Here is a 16,100-nt window from a genome sequence, read left to right as displayed (position 1 = left end):
CCCATTACATTAGTGTGCTTTTATTTTGGGTCATTGTCAGTGGGTTTTTTTACTAATTAATTATATTTAATCTTATTAGGTTTTTAAGAATATTTTAGATCATGTCCTATAAAGCGGAAATAATTAGACTAAATTTTTCTTACCTCTTATTAGATTGATATAGTAATGATTATAGGTTATTAAATCAACTCTCATTAAAAGAAAAAAAAAATTAACAAATTTTGTCACATCAATGCAAATAAAATAAGAATATTGGTTATAGCATTTCTAATAGCATTGGTCTTATTTTTTTATTTTTGACATGTGCATACAAGAAAAAGGAGAAGAGAGATTCGAATTTGTAACCATCGTTTCATGAAACGTGATCTACAGCTGATTGAACTATTTCTTGAAGACGGTCTTATTTTATTAAGATTATTAAAATGGGATTTCCAATAGATTTAGAGTAGAGTGGTTTTGTTTTGGGTCATTGTCAGTGTCCATGTCGAATGATGGTGACCCAATCTAGGGATCTGCCCCACAGCGGTCTGTGATCCTTCTGTTTTGAGACAAAAAAAGATTCCTGGGGAAATGGAACCGTTGGATTGTGAGGCACGTGTCAAACATCCGATATGGGTGGAGATGCAATCATTACTGAAACAACTGAGCCCACTGAAATTGGAGGCCCACTGTTTTGCCAAATGGAAAGCGAGATGTGGGCCATGTGGAGGGCTGTACGTTTCTAATGCTTGGTTTACCCTAATGACTAAAATACCCTGCAGTACACACTCTCTCTCATCATGTAAAGTGTTGGTTTTTCTTTTCTTTTTCTTTTTCTTTTTCTTTTTCTTTAATACATTTTAGGATTGATCTTCTCAACAATTTTCATTTGTCCAATCTTTCTACAGTAAGCTTGTTATATTTTTTCAAAAGAAACTTATCTTTAATCAGCATGGTCCACACAAAATCACCATCCTCAAATTTCACACAATTAGGAACTAGCATCTTCGGGGAAATTATCCTTTTCCCCAAAAACTATCATGCGATGATCATTTTTTTTCTATCAACTATCAACTTTACACTACGATCCCATCAAACTACCTTTTCGTTATCAAACTCTCATTCCGTCAATCAAGGCCGTTAAGTCGGACAGTTAATCGTACTGTTCACAAATCACAACACTGATCACAGGTACTGTACATGCACGTGATGGGTTGACTGTCTGACTTAACGAGATTGACTGATGAAATGGAGGTTTTGGTAATGAAATGATAGTTTGATAGGTTCGTAATGTAAAGTTGGTAGTTAATGGGAGGAAATGGTCATCATGTGATAGTTCATGGGGTGAAAGGATAATTTCCTCAGCATCTTCAAATTAGAGGAACATGAGCCAAATCTAATGGTGTACAAGGATTATTCCCCCTTGTAAACAATGAAGACCGAGCTACATCAAGTGCTTCAATTTGTAGAATGATTGTAAGAAAATTTGGCATGAAAGAATTCTTTATCTCAAGGCTTGAGATGATCACCCACCAAACTTCAAACTATGTCTCCCAAAAAATGATTGACAAACTTCATTTGTCTATCAGTTTGAGAATGATAAACACTTCTAAAGTCAATGTTAGTATTGGACAAACGCCCTAAACCTCTCTATAAGTGATTGAAAAATCGAGTATTCTGATTAGAGACAATTGAAAGAACAATTGAACCACACTAACTGTATCATAAGTCTTCTTGCAAGTAATGAAGTTGTAACGCCCCCAACCATTTTGACAATTGATTAGCCACAGCAAAGATAGATTCATTATCTTCTTGCAAGTAATGAAGTTGTAACGCCCCCAACCATTTTGACAATCGATTAGCCATAGTAAAGATAGATTCATTATCTTATTGTGTCATCGACAACCCCAAAATTAGCCCAGAATTGATTTGGAATTTGAAGTGACATGTACAAACCTGCATTCTCCTCAAATTTTTTCATGTGATCGTAGGTTATTCGATTTACATCAGTCGGCCATACATTCTTAATTATTTTATCAATTATGAACGACTGCAAATGAAGGGGCATTAGAGTCATTCCAGTTATAAAACGACAAGTGGTAGCCGCCTAGTAGCCAACAGAATGGTCGCTTTAGGCTTTACGAAAAAGAAAAGGGCCTTCAAAACCTGGAGCCCATATGGCATTGATAACAAGGCAATGCGGGACCCACACACGTGCGGAGCCAAATACGCGTAAATCTCTGATTGGCCGTTCCCAATAAAGCCACATGTATTGGGGTTCATCCAATGACAGTGACCTTCAAGAAGTCGACACATTTCAATTATTAATTTTTTGTTAAGATATATTTTTCATGCTTAAACTTCATAAATAAATAAATAAATCATTTTTATCTCAAACAAAACAAAATTATATATTTTTTTTACTCTCAATATTTACAGAATTACTATTTTGATATATGCCAAGCCAATTTAGAGACAATTTTTTACCCTTTTTCCATAGTCTTTAGGAGCTAGGACAAAGATTATTTTTCAGTAATGACTGAAAGGGATATCACTTTTATCTTTGGATGTAATTATTACTATGATATAATCAAACTCACACTCCAATCGCCATATTATATAAAAACTCAAGCTCCACCCTTCCACCCCCTAATTATGATGATATGTTTAAGTTGTTTTATTTTATGTTTAATTCAAATTAGACCCAAGTCAAGACTCTCAAAACACAACTTAAAAGTATTATTGAAACACGGATTGAGATCTCTAACAATTTATTGTGAACAACAATGGCGATAAGTTCATATAAGACTTATTTACTCAAAATAAATGGTTAAGCAGTCGAAAATTTATTTGGGCAAGTAGATCTCTTGTAATTCTTGTCCAAATTATTAGTAATTTCAAGTTAAGGCAAAAAGTTGAACAAAAAAAGAAAAAGGGAAGGAAGTTGGTAGAAAAGAAAAAGTGGTTCCTTTGAGTGATGATTTTTTAGGGATTCGAATAGATTTGAAAGTGTAAAATGTGATAAGGTGATAGTGTTGTGATTCCATAGATTTTGAAAAGTGTATAATGTGATCAAGTGATAATGTCGTCATACCATAATTCATATAAGAATTGATTTTTCCAAAAGGGCTAGTGAGTGCATCACCTTTATTAACCTAAACAGTTTTATTCCATTACTGTCTCCTTAGTGGTATAGTTCTCAAACACACTCAACTTTCAATTAATGGCATCCATCTTTATGGGGATTGTTGACAATTAAATTCTAATAACTATTTAACCATAGCTTCAACTAATGGCAAAAAATAAAAAAATAAAATAAAAATTATAATATATTATGTTGGGAAATCAATTAGGTTCTGTTTTGTTTTATATTTTTCGGTGTTTGGCGTGACCGAAAATGATAGTCAATCACAAAAATCATATGGGGTTCCATCCATATTTTCTTAATTTTCTTTAAATAATTTTTCTCTATTGCTTGAATTTTCAAGATTTTATGCCACTACCAATCTGCTTTACCAACTATAAACCAATACCACTAAGAACCCAAGATTATTATATAAATAATTAACTAATGGACAAAAAGAAGTTCTTTGCAAGTTAGATTAGTGGTTTTTGACCAAAAAATATTATAGATTGAGTTTCATTTCACTTTATTGTGGGTCATTAGAATAGAATGTAAAATAAAAAAAAATGCCATTTGAGTTAAACAACTTTGTTAAGGTACAGGGTAATTGACAACAGGGGTGTTGCTTTCACCAGGCAATTGGCAATTTCTTTAAATTTTTTTTTCCACGCTTAAGAGCGACTTAGTATTTTAAGAAATCAAATCTAAGGAGATCAATGGCAATAGTGACATTCTTTCTTTTGTTTTTTGCTTTGTAACATATAAAATGTTCATAAACTGACAAGTCGTGATGTTTAATTTAGTTGTCTGATGCTGTATTTGAATTCTTAATAAGATTACAAATCAATCTCCTCGTTGAAGATTATGTTGAATATATAATTCAAGGGCCATGTATATGACCTACGAAGGGAATCTGATGCAACACTGATCATATTCTAAAAAGTTTTCTACAAAGCCCACTGGACCAGAAGGAAAACACAAACTACGTTGAAAAGTAGCACCGTTTCTTGGGCCCCTTTAAATTTTAATGTTTTGGACCTATATCACTCGGTCTATGTTTTTGGGTTTATGATTAGCTAGGATGGTTGGTCGGACTCGGGTCTTTGAGCTTCAATAAGAGCTAGCTGCTGCATTAAAATGGAAATATTTCTATATATATATATACAGGGTCAAATATTGCAACCAACAAAATCTGAAATGGATAGGATTGTATTGTATATATGACGCACGTGGGATATAGATTTAGCTCCTAATTGAGGGTAATTAGCGTTTACTACAACAAGTGAGAGAGACTCCGTACGTGGAGTTGTGATGAAGCATTGATCTATGGAGCATATTACGCTAAACCCTACAATGTTTAGTTTGTTAATTAATTAGAACTAGAAATTAAAAACCTGAGCGAGTCTCTTGTAGTGTGGATATGTTTTGTTGAATATTTTTCATCCGCTTACGTGTACATCTCATGCTTTGCTACTAATATGGATATTTTGTTGCGCTATATATATATATATATATATATATATATATATATATAAGCGTAGTATAGTGTGAGTAATTAAGTCAAAATATCAAAATGCAGAGCTCTTGGACTAACTGGATTAATACAATTCTTCTTAGCTTAGCCTTGCTGGGCTCATGCCTATCAGTGTTAGCAGCTGCCACCGATGTTTCCTATGATTCAAGGGCCATTATCATCAATGGTGAACGCCGAGTTCTTTTCTCTGGTGCAATCCATTATCCACGCAGCACCCCGGAGGTGTTTTACTGTTTCCTTCCTCTGTTTGTGTCTTTTTGATATGTTTTTCATATATTTGAAGCTTTATATACGTTAAAGTAATCATTAAATAATTAAATTTATCTCTTTCTTCCTATATATATATATATATATATATATATATGTTTACAGATGTGGCCAGATTTGATTCAAAAGGCAAAAGAAGGTGGCATTGATGCAATTGAAACGTATATATTTTGGAACCACCATGAGCCCCGGCGTGGCAAGGTCTGGTTCTAATTAATTAATTAACTTTGATTGATCAGCTCAAAGAAACAAAATTTTCGAGCTTAATTAATTAGCTTTTGATTTGATTTGATTTATGCTGTTTGGTTTTTGCAATGGCAATCAATCAGTACCATTTCTCAGGAAACCTGAACTTCGTGAAGTTCTTCAAGCTAGTCCAAAAGGCGGGACTTCATGTGATTCTACGAATTGGTCCTTACGTTTGTGCTGAATGGAATTATGGGTAAACCTTTTTACATATGTTGTAACTTTTTGTAATATGTTCAATTAAGTACCTCAAAATTAAGTGTCGGTTGAATTAATACACATGATTTTGTTGTCAAAGTGCAGAGGTTTCCCTGTGTGGCTGCATAACCTGCCGGGAGTTCAACTAAGAACAGACAATCAAGTATACAAGGTAATTACGTATATATATATACGTTGTTCTACAACTAGGATATATATATTTGGTAGCAAGCATCTCAATTTTCTACTTTTTCACATGCAGGATGAGATGCAGAGATTCACTACCAAGATAGTTAACTTGTGCAAAGAAGCAAACCTATTTGCGCCACAAGGAGGACCCATAATTTTTGCACAGGTTGATTTTAATTGCTCCAGCGTATATAATCTCTCTCTTTTTTTTTTTTGGACGTTGACATATATATATATATATATATATATATATATATATATCATGAAACACATTACAGATTGAGAATGAATACGGAAATATTATGGAACCTTATGGAGCAGCAGGGAAATCATACATTCAATGGTGTGCAACAATGGCCGAATCCCTCAACATTAGTGTCCCTTGGATTATGTGCCAGCAGAGTGATGCTCCTCAAACGATGGTATATATATATATATATATATATATATCTGCAGATCAGCTGTCAATTTGCTGCATTTCTATATATGATTCATATGTATATCTTTTCAGATAAACACGTGCAATGGGTTCTACTGTGATAAATTTACGCCAAATAATCCAGAGAGTCCAAAAATGTGGACCGAGAACTGGACAGGATGGTAAATCTTCTTGCTTTTGATCACTTTTTCATTGCCTTTTAATTTCTAGATATATTAGATTTAGAGCTCCTCAAGTATATATATATATATATCATGAGCTGGAAATTACGTTTAGGTACAAGAACTGGGGTGGCAAGGATCCCTATAGAACTGCTGAAGACGTAGCATATGCTGTGGCACGATTTTTCCAAACTGGCGGGGTGTTCCAAAATTATTATATGGTTAGATATCTTTGCCTTTAATTGAAATTTTGTAGTCAATATTCTATTTACATATCATTTTTATGTGAAATTTATTGACATATTAATCTTTTACTTTTCCCATTTCAGTATCATGGAGGGACCAACTTTGGACGCTCAGCAGGAGGCCCATTCATTGCAACATCGTATGATTACAATGCACCTCTCGACGAATATGGTAATTAATTAATTAATTAATCCAAGAAACAAAGAAATATCCACTACTTGACAATCCTGGACGGATTAATATACATACAATATTCCTACATTACATGATATATAAATATAATGATAAAAACTTCATTATTTCAGGGAATTTAAATCAGCCCAAGTGGGGACATCTTAAGCAACTCCATGCGGCCATTAAATCTGGGCAAAAGGTTCTCACAAGTAGCTCCCCTTCAACAACACAGATTGGTAATGGAGTTGATGTAGGTGACCCATGAACGTACTAAAATTTTCAGCATTAATTATTTATATACCAATTAAAAGGAGTATATATATATATATATATTACTATTCATTCATTATTTTTATCAGTTGACTACGTACATCAACAATCCTGTTGGGGAAAAATTTTGTTTCCTAAGCAATAAGAACACGACAGAAGATGCCCATGTTGATTTGAAACAAGACGGCAACTATTTTGTGCCTGCTTGGTCTGTTACCATACTTGCCGGTTGCAACAAGGAAATTTACAACACTGCAAAGGTGAAAGGATTGATTAACTTTTTGTGCATGCACGCTCGCAATTAAATTCCATCTGATCGATCATCAGTCATCCATGCATGCTAAACGTAGTTAGTATATATGTCATTGTGGATATATATAATAATTAATTAATATATATAGGTTAACACCCAGACCTCCGTGATAGTAAAGAAATCGGATGGGAGTAAAAATGAGTCTGCAGCCAAACTTCAATGGGCGTGGATATCGGAGCCCATGTGGGACGTCCTCACCGGGAAAGGTAGATTTAGACAGACAAAGCTTCTTGAACAAAAGGAAGCAACCGGGGACGCGAGTGATTATTTGTGGTACATGACTACGTAAGTTTCTTCTCGTTTATCAGATCCCCCGTGCAATAACGTTGTTCGGACTTCACCTGGTTTGACTATCTTTGTGATCGCAGTGTTGAGATTAACGATACAGCGACGTGGACCAATGCAATTTTGCGTGTCAATACAACCGGCCATGTACTCCATGCCTATGTTAACCAAAACTTCACAGGTTACATTTAACTTTGCCGGTCAATTTTGCCCTTTTTTAGTACGCATTTAATTTAGGACAAACTTCACTTTAGACATCTGACCTACAACACCTTTTAAAAAAGACCTTCTCAAAATTCAAAAACTCTTAATTTACACCCTTAAACTTTTAATTTCAATCAATTTACCCCTCCTTTAGTTTTAACAGTTAACTTCTAATAACAAAGGGGGTAAATTAATTGAAATTGAAAGTTCAGCGAGTTAAATTTAGAGTTTTTAAAATTTAGGTGGTCTCTCAAAATTCTTGATAATTCAAGGGTCTAAAGTGAAGTTTTTACTTTAATTTTTTTTTTCTTACATATATATGATATCAGGTTCGCAATGGACCGCCGATGGTGATCACCGTTTCATATTTGAGAAACCTGTCACGCTGAAATCTGGGACTAATTTTATAAGTTTACTTAGTGCCACAGTTGGACTACAGGCATGTTTTTCACATGGATAGCTATAAGCTAATTATATATATATAAGCTAATTATATATATATAACAAATTAATTTCTTAACATATTTATTTATATGGGCAGAATTACGGTTCTTTCTATGATTTGTCGCCAGCAGGCATTGTGGGAGGCCCTGTTCAATTGATCGGAAAGGGCAACGTTACTAAAGATTTATCATCAAATCCTTGGTCTTATAAGGTAATTAAGATCGTTGGCAAATAAATATATAGAAAATTATAGATTTTCTTTTCTTCCTCCATGGCTTCAATGCTTACAAATTTTGTAATTAATTGCTATTCTTCCCACATAGATTGGGTTGGGTGGCGAGCGTGTAAAACTTTACAAAGTTAATAAGTCACCAATGTCGGCGGGCCGCGGAAAATGGGCCTTCAAAGGACTTCCTAGCGGTAAACCCATGATATGGTATCGGGTATGTACTACATCGACCTCCATTAATATTCATTTAATTCAGTCTATTAAATTGACATGTAATAATAATGTTCATGTTTTTAGACAAACTTCAACGCTCCTTCGGGCACAGACCCGGTGGTGGTGGACTTGCAAGGTATGGGGAAAGGGCAAGCATGGGTGAACGGACGTAGCATCGGGCGTTATTGGCCTTCATTCCTTGCCAACAAGGATGGTTGCAATACCACCTGTGATTACCGAGGAGAATACAGTTCAGAAAAATGTGGGATGAATTGCGGGAATCCTACTCAAAGATGGTACCACATCCCGAGATCATACCTTGGAAATAGAAAGCATACAAACACAAACACAAACACATTGACGTTGTTTGAAGAGATCGGCGGAGACCCTTCACAAGTTTCCTTCCAAACACTCTCGATCGGATTCGTATGTGGGAGCGTATACGAAGGGAAAACGTTGGAGCTGTCATGTCAAGGCGGACAGACAATCTCGGAAATCCAATTTGCTAGCTTCGGGGACCCTCAGGGCAATTGCGGCTCATTCAAGAAAGGCTCTGGTGAGGCCGTTAACAGCCTATCTACCGTGCAAAAGGTAATCGATTAATCAATCAACCAATCAAAATTCTTAATATAATATCTATTCATTCTTAAGATTTTCTTCTTGAATTCTTGTGTGTATGTATATGTAGGCATGTGTTGGAAAAACGACTTGTTCGTTTAATGCCACGGAGGCTACATTTGGATCAGTCAACTGTGGCCACAAGTACTCCAAGAGATTACTAGTGCAAGGTGTTTGCGATAAGTGAAGAAAAGTTTTGTTTATTGGAGAACAACCCATTTGACAAAAGAGGAAGCACGTAATCATCAACCTGAGATCAATGGATTGTCCCTTGTAAACATTTTTTTTTTTCATTTTCGTTGGTTGAGTTTAGCAATAAAAATTTCTGAATTTAAATCTTGACTACGTGTTATACTTCGAGTATCGCTTGCATCTTAACTAATTATTTATGTTTAAATAAAATATACCATGTAGGGAGCTTAATTTATTAAGGAAAATTCTGAATATGTTATGAGAAAGAATATATATTAAAATACTAATTAAACTTATCATTTTGATCATGCATGTAAAACGTTTAAGACAAGTGATTATTTAATGTAACAATTGCACCAAAAGATGCGTCATGATCATCCTATGTCACACCAATAGCCTATTTACAATATTGTGATGGAGCAATCATGGTTGCATCATTCCATCCCAACTTTACGTGTAACATCTCACCGTCCATATATACTGAAAGTGAGAATGGAGGATCGAGGCTCCAAATTCTCAACTTCTTTTAAGAAAATAAAGGCAGTGATCATCTGAAAATTTTTTAGAACACATGGAGCGCATAAAGGATGCCTGGAGCACGCGAGCTTGCCTCTGTCTACGGCTCAACTGGCCGGAGTCGAGCACCCTCAGGCCTCAACAAATTCACAATGATTGTTAACTATTGCAGCGGAGACTTTTAGTGGACTTAATTAAGATGAAAACATTCGCCTTGGTAAAAGCTTAAGAATAACTGTAGAGGCGGCAAAACGGGTCGGTGGGTCGACCTGCAATGACCCGCGACCCGTTTAGGGCAAACCCAAACACAACTCGTTTAGCTAATGGGTCGACCTCACTAAACTCAGACACGATACGACAATTTCACAGATCACCCGACACGACCCACTTAACCCGTTTAGCTTAGAAATGTTTTTTTTTTTAAAAAAAAAAATGAAAGTGATGAATAGGGTCATAAACGGGTCACTTGACAAGTTTATCAAAATAAACGGGTCAATTGAGCCGTTTATGACCCAAACTCATTAAGGGTAAACTAAAAAAATAAATAAATAAATAAACGTGTCTAGCAGGTTACCCATCCATGGGTTGACCTGCCAAGAGCAAAAAGAAACGGGTCATAAACGGGTCAATTCGTTTATAATCCAAACCCGTTAAGAGTAAACACAAGTCCAATAATTTTGTGACGTATTAATGGGTCGTGTCAAAATTGACGGCCCTCGAATAAGGTTGTTGCATAGGCGCGCAATAGTGGGTTCAATAGAACTTTTTCGTAACAAAACCACAATTGGTGTGGTCAAGACACGGTTGAGTCGAACTTTGAATTATTTTCTGGCAATAATATTATATACACATGTTACACATGTTAGCTACGAATTAAATACATATATTGCGTCCAAAATATTTGCTGTTTTAATATAAGGTCCTCAATATTTGCCTTAATAAGCCTTTATTCTTCTATAATTTTATATAATTTAATTTCTCAAGATCTACAAGTGTAAAAATGAGAACAGTCCATATATAAGAAAAATAAGTAGAACAATGATAGAGTTTTCCTCCAACTCTTCTATTGCTATTAAAGAAAATGTTCTTCTTTTAATAATAATAAAAACTAAAAAAATAAAAAAATAATAAAAACTAAAAAAATAATAAAAAAAAATATAAAACGAAGATGAAAAATTAAAAAACTAAACCAAAAATTTGAAAAACCAAGGGGGTCATTTAATTTTCTTTTTCTTTTTTTTTTATTACTAAAAAAAATGATTAATCTTTATTTATTTTTTTCAAGTTTATAATGATATTTTTGTCTTATTGAAAAAATTTGAAGGTCATTTTTGCCTTTTTGCTAACATTAGGGGGGCATTTGTTATTATTTATGTAATTTATGAGGGACGTTGATAGAATTGATAGTTTGGGGAGGTAACATTGACAATGGGGTCATAAATAGAGCGAATATGTGTACTTTGTGTCAAGATTATATTCTTAAATTATGAAATTCAAGCAATTTCTTGCATCGAAAGGCTAAAAAAAAGCACCTATTAAAAATGTAATATGCCGTCAATAAGAATCGAGTATAGTTGTTATTATTTCTGTAATTTGTGGCATTTTTCAAGTCATTTGATACAAAAGATGATCTAAGATAATCCACAATTTTTTTAAAAGATTCTTTCTTATCCGATTACTTTTCCCATAAAAATAACACCGACTACTTCTTGCTTGTCTCCGACCAACTAAAAACATGCATGATGCAAGGGTCATGGGTGTAATAGTTCGTAGCATGCATGATGCATATATGGGTTTAATAGTAGCATCAACAATCAACATGCATGGCTGAGATGGGATATATATATATATATATATATATATATATATGTGTGTGTGTGTGTGTGTGTGGGGCTAGTTTATGCTGTTTACTTCAACTCCCACGACTACCACATGCTCCAAGGGCAAACAACAGTACTCTTCACCCAAAGAACCCCACAAAAAGAACAAGAATCATGCATGTCTGAGAAGAACCCTCCTGAAAGTTCGACGGCGAGAGTCTAGAGATCACCGGCACTAGAAATGTCTGGCGATTCGCCGGAATGTTAAGAGTTGCGGAGGGTCCACCGTCCACGTAAACAAAATTAATACTAACACCGTCTCTTCTCTCTCTTCTACCTCTCCGACTCACCACATCGATCTCCTCTCTCTCGCTGCTTTTCTTTCGTCTTTCACTCTACTCATGAGAAGGCAGGCCTGGGTACGTACACGTGACGTGGGTGTCTGCCATGTGGCAAAACAAGCGCGCGGGAGAAGACGGCTAGCTAAGCTGTGTGATCCTTTGGATGCGGATGGATACACGGTTTCTAGTGCATTGGGAGCGGACCAGAGTTGACTACTCGTTCTACTCTTCTAGAACGTCAAATTATACTTCCACTCCCCGAGTAAACAAATCCAATATGAACATCAACTTTCTCATTCAATATTTAGCCGCTGTAAATTAACAAACTCTAAAGTATTTTCCTGAGATAGGGAAAGTAAAGCTAAATTTATACAGTTGAAAAACTACACCATGAATAGTACTATATATATATATATATATATATATTTTTTTTTTTTTCTTTTTTTTATTGTGCCGAGGTGGCAGTGTTTACAGCTCTGAATTAATCCTTATTAAAAATAACATTTAAGAATTAATTAACACTGTTGCATCATCCTAATGACATGGGAGTGTAGTAAATGCATTTCTCTTTGAGTGAAAAACTTAAATCAAATAACAAATAGTATCTCACAAGTAATGAGTAGTGTGAAGGATGATAGTTCAGTGCTTCTAGATTAGTCTCGTAAGATATGATGATATATATATAGTTGAATGAGTAAAATGATAGATGTCTACTGCTATATACAGTAAGATGTGAATAGAGATTATTTCCATGCATGGTAATTAATCACCTCTGAATTTTTCCTTTGTTCTTGTTGAATAAATACATAAATTCTTAAATTAAGGAAAAAAATTATCCCATGAGTAATCAAGGAAAAGAAAATTACCTAATGGATTATTAGCAAAGTGAAATGACTTCATCCAAGGACGGAATAGTTAAGAAAAAATTCTTAAAATATGTATATAGATAGTTGAACACACATATTTTATATATATATATATATATATATATATATATATATATATATATATATATATATATCACATCACTTGAGAGGCTTATTAAAAATTATTTGAGAAGAAATGAATAATTTGGTGCTGTAGAATTGTCTACTTTATGTAAACGCGATTTAGGCCATATGTTGGGAAGCTAGCTAGCTAGAAAGAAGATAAGGTGGATTAAAAAAGAGGATGAGGCAGGCAATGCATTATTATATTTGATATACATATATAAATATCCACATGCCAAGATGGAAGCAAAAGCAATAGTATTGGTGCACATCCAAAAAGCAAAGAAAAACAAAAACGTGCACAAAAGAGGCAGATACTTTAATAATTTCAGGTAGGGTCTCCCCTTCATTACAAGATGGATGTAGTATATTCTCCAATATTCATTACAATCATTCAAATGAGTGATCTAAAATTACATACATGACATGACACATTGACACTTTTAAGTTCTGGACAATTGAATATTATCTAGTAGATTCAGACACAAAAAAAAATTAAAAAAAATTTGCTCCTACCAACAAATTAATTATGATTGGAAAGATGGCCGTACAAAAATTGGTCCATCCATATCCGGATTGAATATTGGCGGGTCGAAAAAACACAAGTCAGTAGCTCCAGAAACTAAAACTGTCCAGGGCCTCTGACCCCACTCGGCTACGGCTTGTTATTAGCCGAGTGTTCTTTAGAAATTCCACAGGAATGAATCCTGAGGCACGATCCCGTCAAAATTTTCTTCTCCGTAATCATAGCTAGGCAAAGGCTGTGCGTATAATTCGTGTGTAAAATCATCAAAACCTGGGAATATTCCATAATCCGACCCGACATTGACAGAACCCATTGTCCGAAACAAATCCGAGAACGGCGTGTCCGCTGTCAATTCGCTATCCATCTGGACCGTCCCCTCCGAAACCGAAGGAGACGCTGACGGTGACTCCGTCGGTAACGTCTCGGTGGCCGACCGATCCGAATTACTGCTTCTCGGTGGCTCGGCTGAGTTGGCAAACCGAGCCGCAGCCGCCTGAATCTCAGGCGGGGTGAGAGAGCGCCCACCGGCGATGTCCGGCGGGTTATCGGGGAAATTGAACCTGGCCGTGCGGCCACGCAGGCAAAACTGCGCCGCGTCGAAAGCACGCGCCGCCTTCTCGGCCGAATCATACGAGCCCAACCAAATCCTCTCCCGGCTATTGGGTAGCCGAATTTCGGACACATATTTGCCCCACTTGCGCTTCCGGACACCTTTGTACTTCAAATCGCTTTGCGCTGCCGGCTTATCACTCGTCTGCTTCACCATTTGCCAAAAACTTGTTTCTGGTATTCGAGGTTTGTATGTGGTTTTGACAATTACAAGACAAACCCGAATCCTGCAAACTTTTTTTTTTTCTCTTTTTTCTTTTTTGCTCTGTTCGCTTTGCTGAGGAATGATGTTTGAGAATGGGATTGGCGGCTCGGTGTGTTATATATATGTGTGGGTGTTGGAACTTTGGTGGGTCTGACTGATGGGTCAACACTGAATAGGCGCGTTTCGATGAAGAAGGGGCCGTAAAGAGTAAGAGAGCGTACACGTGGCGGCGAGAGGAGATGGGTTTGGAGTAGCTTACGCGGGTACTGTGACTGTGGTTTGAACCATGTGTGTCTTTTCTTCCTCGTGGCCATATGTTGAAAAGTCGTGCTAATAGACAAATACGAATGTCCTTTCTTTCAGGTTTTATTGACACCCTGTAGCGGTTTGGCTCCCGAAGAGGTGTTGACTGTGTTTCCCAATCCGCCGCATCTCACCCAATTCTCTACAGTCGGAACACTCCTACTGCGACGTAATTTGAACAGTACAAAGAGAAACGCCATCCATCAGATCCGACTTACTTGCCTGCCCCCACATATGCTTCCTTTTGTGGCTTGTAATTGTCTCAATTATAACAAACTTTAATTTACTGTATGTAATTTGAGCATGTAATTTGAACTGTTAATTGTAAATAGTTTCGTAAAGCCCATTTAAACTTGGTAAAACTTGTTATCTTACAAGACTTAAAGACGGCATATCCATCCTTAGGTGAGGTTGTGCTTGGTGGGTCAAATATTAATCTCCCTCGATTGATCAGCGATCACCTTACCAGAAGACACATGGTGACTAGCAGTTTCTTATTATATGTTATTTTATCTTTTGAATACCTCACAACTTAAGTATGGGAGTGTTATTTGCCGATACGTCTAGGCTTTGTTTGGTAATGGGGATGGGGTTGGCCTAAACACTGTTCATCACCATTTTCTAAAAAAATCAACATCAAAACATTTTAACTTTTTCACTTTTAATATCAAATCATTCACTTTTTATTATTATTCAAATAAAAAAATCACTACAAAACAAAACTTTTTCACTTTTTTCATACCACATTTTCATTTTTTTTATACCAAACATGCTTACTTTTTTTCACATTAATCTACATCAATTACAGTATTTAGGCCATCCCATTTGCCAAACACCCCCTACTTGTTCTTTGTGACTAGATCGACCATAGATAATTATTATTAGAATTGAAAGTCGAATTTAATACAAGCAATTAATTCATCTGAGTGTTCAATTTAGCCGTGGCTGCAGTCGCCAGTCAGCATCAGATCGGATGAAGCTCCAATTTGGCTTCTCCCACACGCGTGCGTGTTTGCTCCCAAAGCATACGTCATGCATGAGGTCGCAGGAAATGCGTCAACACAGTAAACGATTTTGTCCTACTTCCAATTCTAGATTGTCCCCCATCTCCAGCTAGCTACTGCGAAGCTGAGGGTGACCTCAGCGGCCGGCCCAACTGTTTGGTGAATTAGGCCGGCGCCTATAGCTCTAAATTTTTGGCTATGTTTGCGAACAGGCCGGGCTGGCACTGTAGCTGGAATGGCACTGTTCCAGCTACAGTGCCAGCAGCAAAAATGGACTTTTTGCTCTTTTTTTTTTTTTTTTAATAAAGCAAAATATTTAAAAAAAAAAAAGAAAAAATGAGGAGAAAGGGGTGGTGTTCCAGCCACCCCTTGGCCAAAATGGGGTGGCCGGACCACCCCATTTTTGGCCAGGGGGTGGCTCCAGCCACCCCCTGGCCGATCTGGGGGTGGTTCAACCACCCC

General features: G+C 36.1%; 2 protein-coding genes across 2 annotated transcripts; one reads left to right on the top strand and one right to left on the bottom strand.

Moving 5' to 3' along the window:
• The first annotated feature begins 5,009 nt into the window (after nucleotides 1–5,009).
• On the top strand, nucleotides 5,010–9,320 carry LOC132165232 (beta-galactosidase). Its single transcript, XM_059575715.2, has 17 exons — nucleotides 5,010–5,105; nucleotides 5,234–5,346; nucleotides 5,454–5,520; nucleotides 5,611–5,703; nucleotides 5,816–5,959; nucleotides 6,049–6,137; nucleotides 6,253–6,358; nucleotides 6,467–6,554; nucleotides 6,689–6,807; nucleotides 6,917–7,087; nucleotides 7,229–7,425; nucleotides 7,509–7,606; nucleotides 7,959–8,068; nucleotides 8,171–8,284; nucleotides 8,397–8,516; nucleotides 8,600–9,106; nucleotides 9,204–9,320. The coding sequence occupies exons 1-17, from the start codon at nucleotides 5,010–5,012 to the stop codon at nucleotides 9,318–9,320; spliced, it is 2,349 nt and encodes a 782-aa protein (XP_059431698.1).
• Nucleotides 9,321–13,289: 3,969 nt separating this feature from the next.
• LOC132166456 (Integrase-type DNA-binding superfamily protein) lies at nucleotides 13,290–14,399 on the bottom strand. The gene has a single exon (XM_059577271.2). The coding sequence runs from the start codon at nucleotides 14,281–14,283 to the stop codon at nucleotides 13,675–13,677; it is 609 nt and encodes a 202-aa protein (XP_059433254.2). The 5' UTR covers nucleotides 14,284–14,399; the 3' UTR covers nucleotides 13,290–13,674.
• Between the last annotated feature and the right edge of the window lie 1,701 nt (nucleotides 14,400–16,100).

Source organism: Corylus avellana, chromosome 11, assembly GCF_965113065.1.
Source record: "Corylus avellana chromosome 11, dhCorAvel1.hap1.2, whole genome shotgun sequence".
Classification (NCBI taxonomy): domain Eukaryota; kingdom Viridiplantae; phylum Streptophyta; class Magnoliopsida; order Fagales; family Betulaceae; genus Corylus; species Corylus avellana.
The sequence above is the reverse complement of the archived record's forward strand: the minus strand, read 5'-3'. Positions and strand labels throughout refer to the sequence as shown.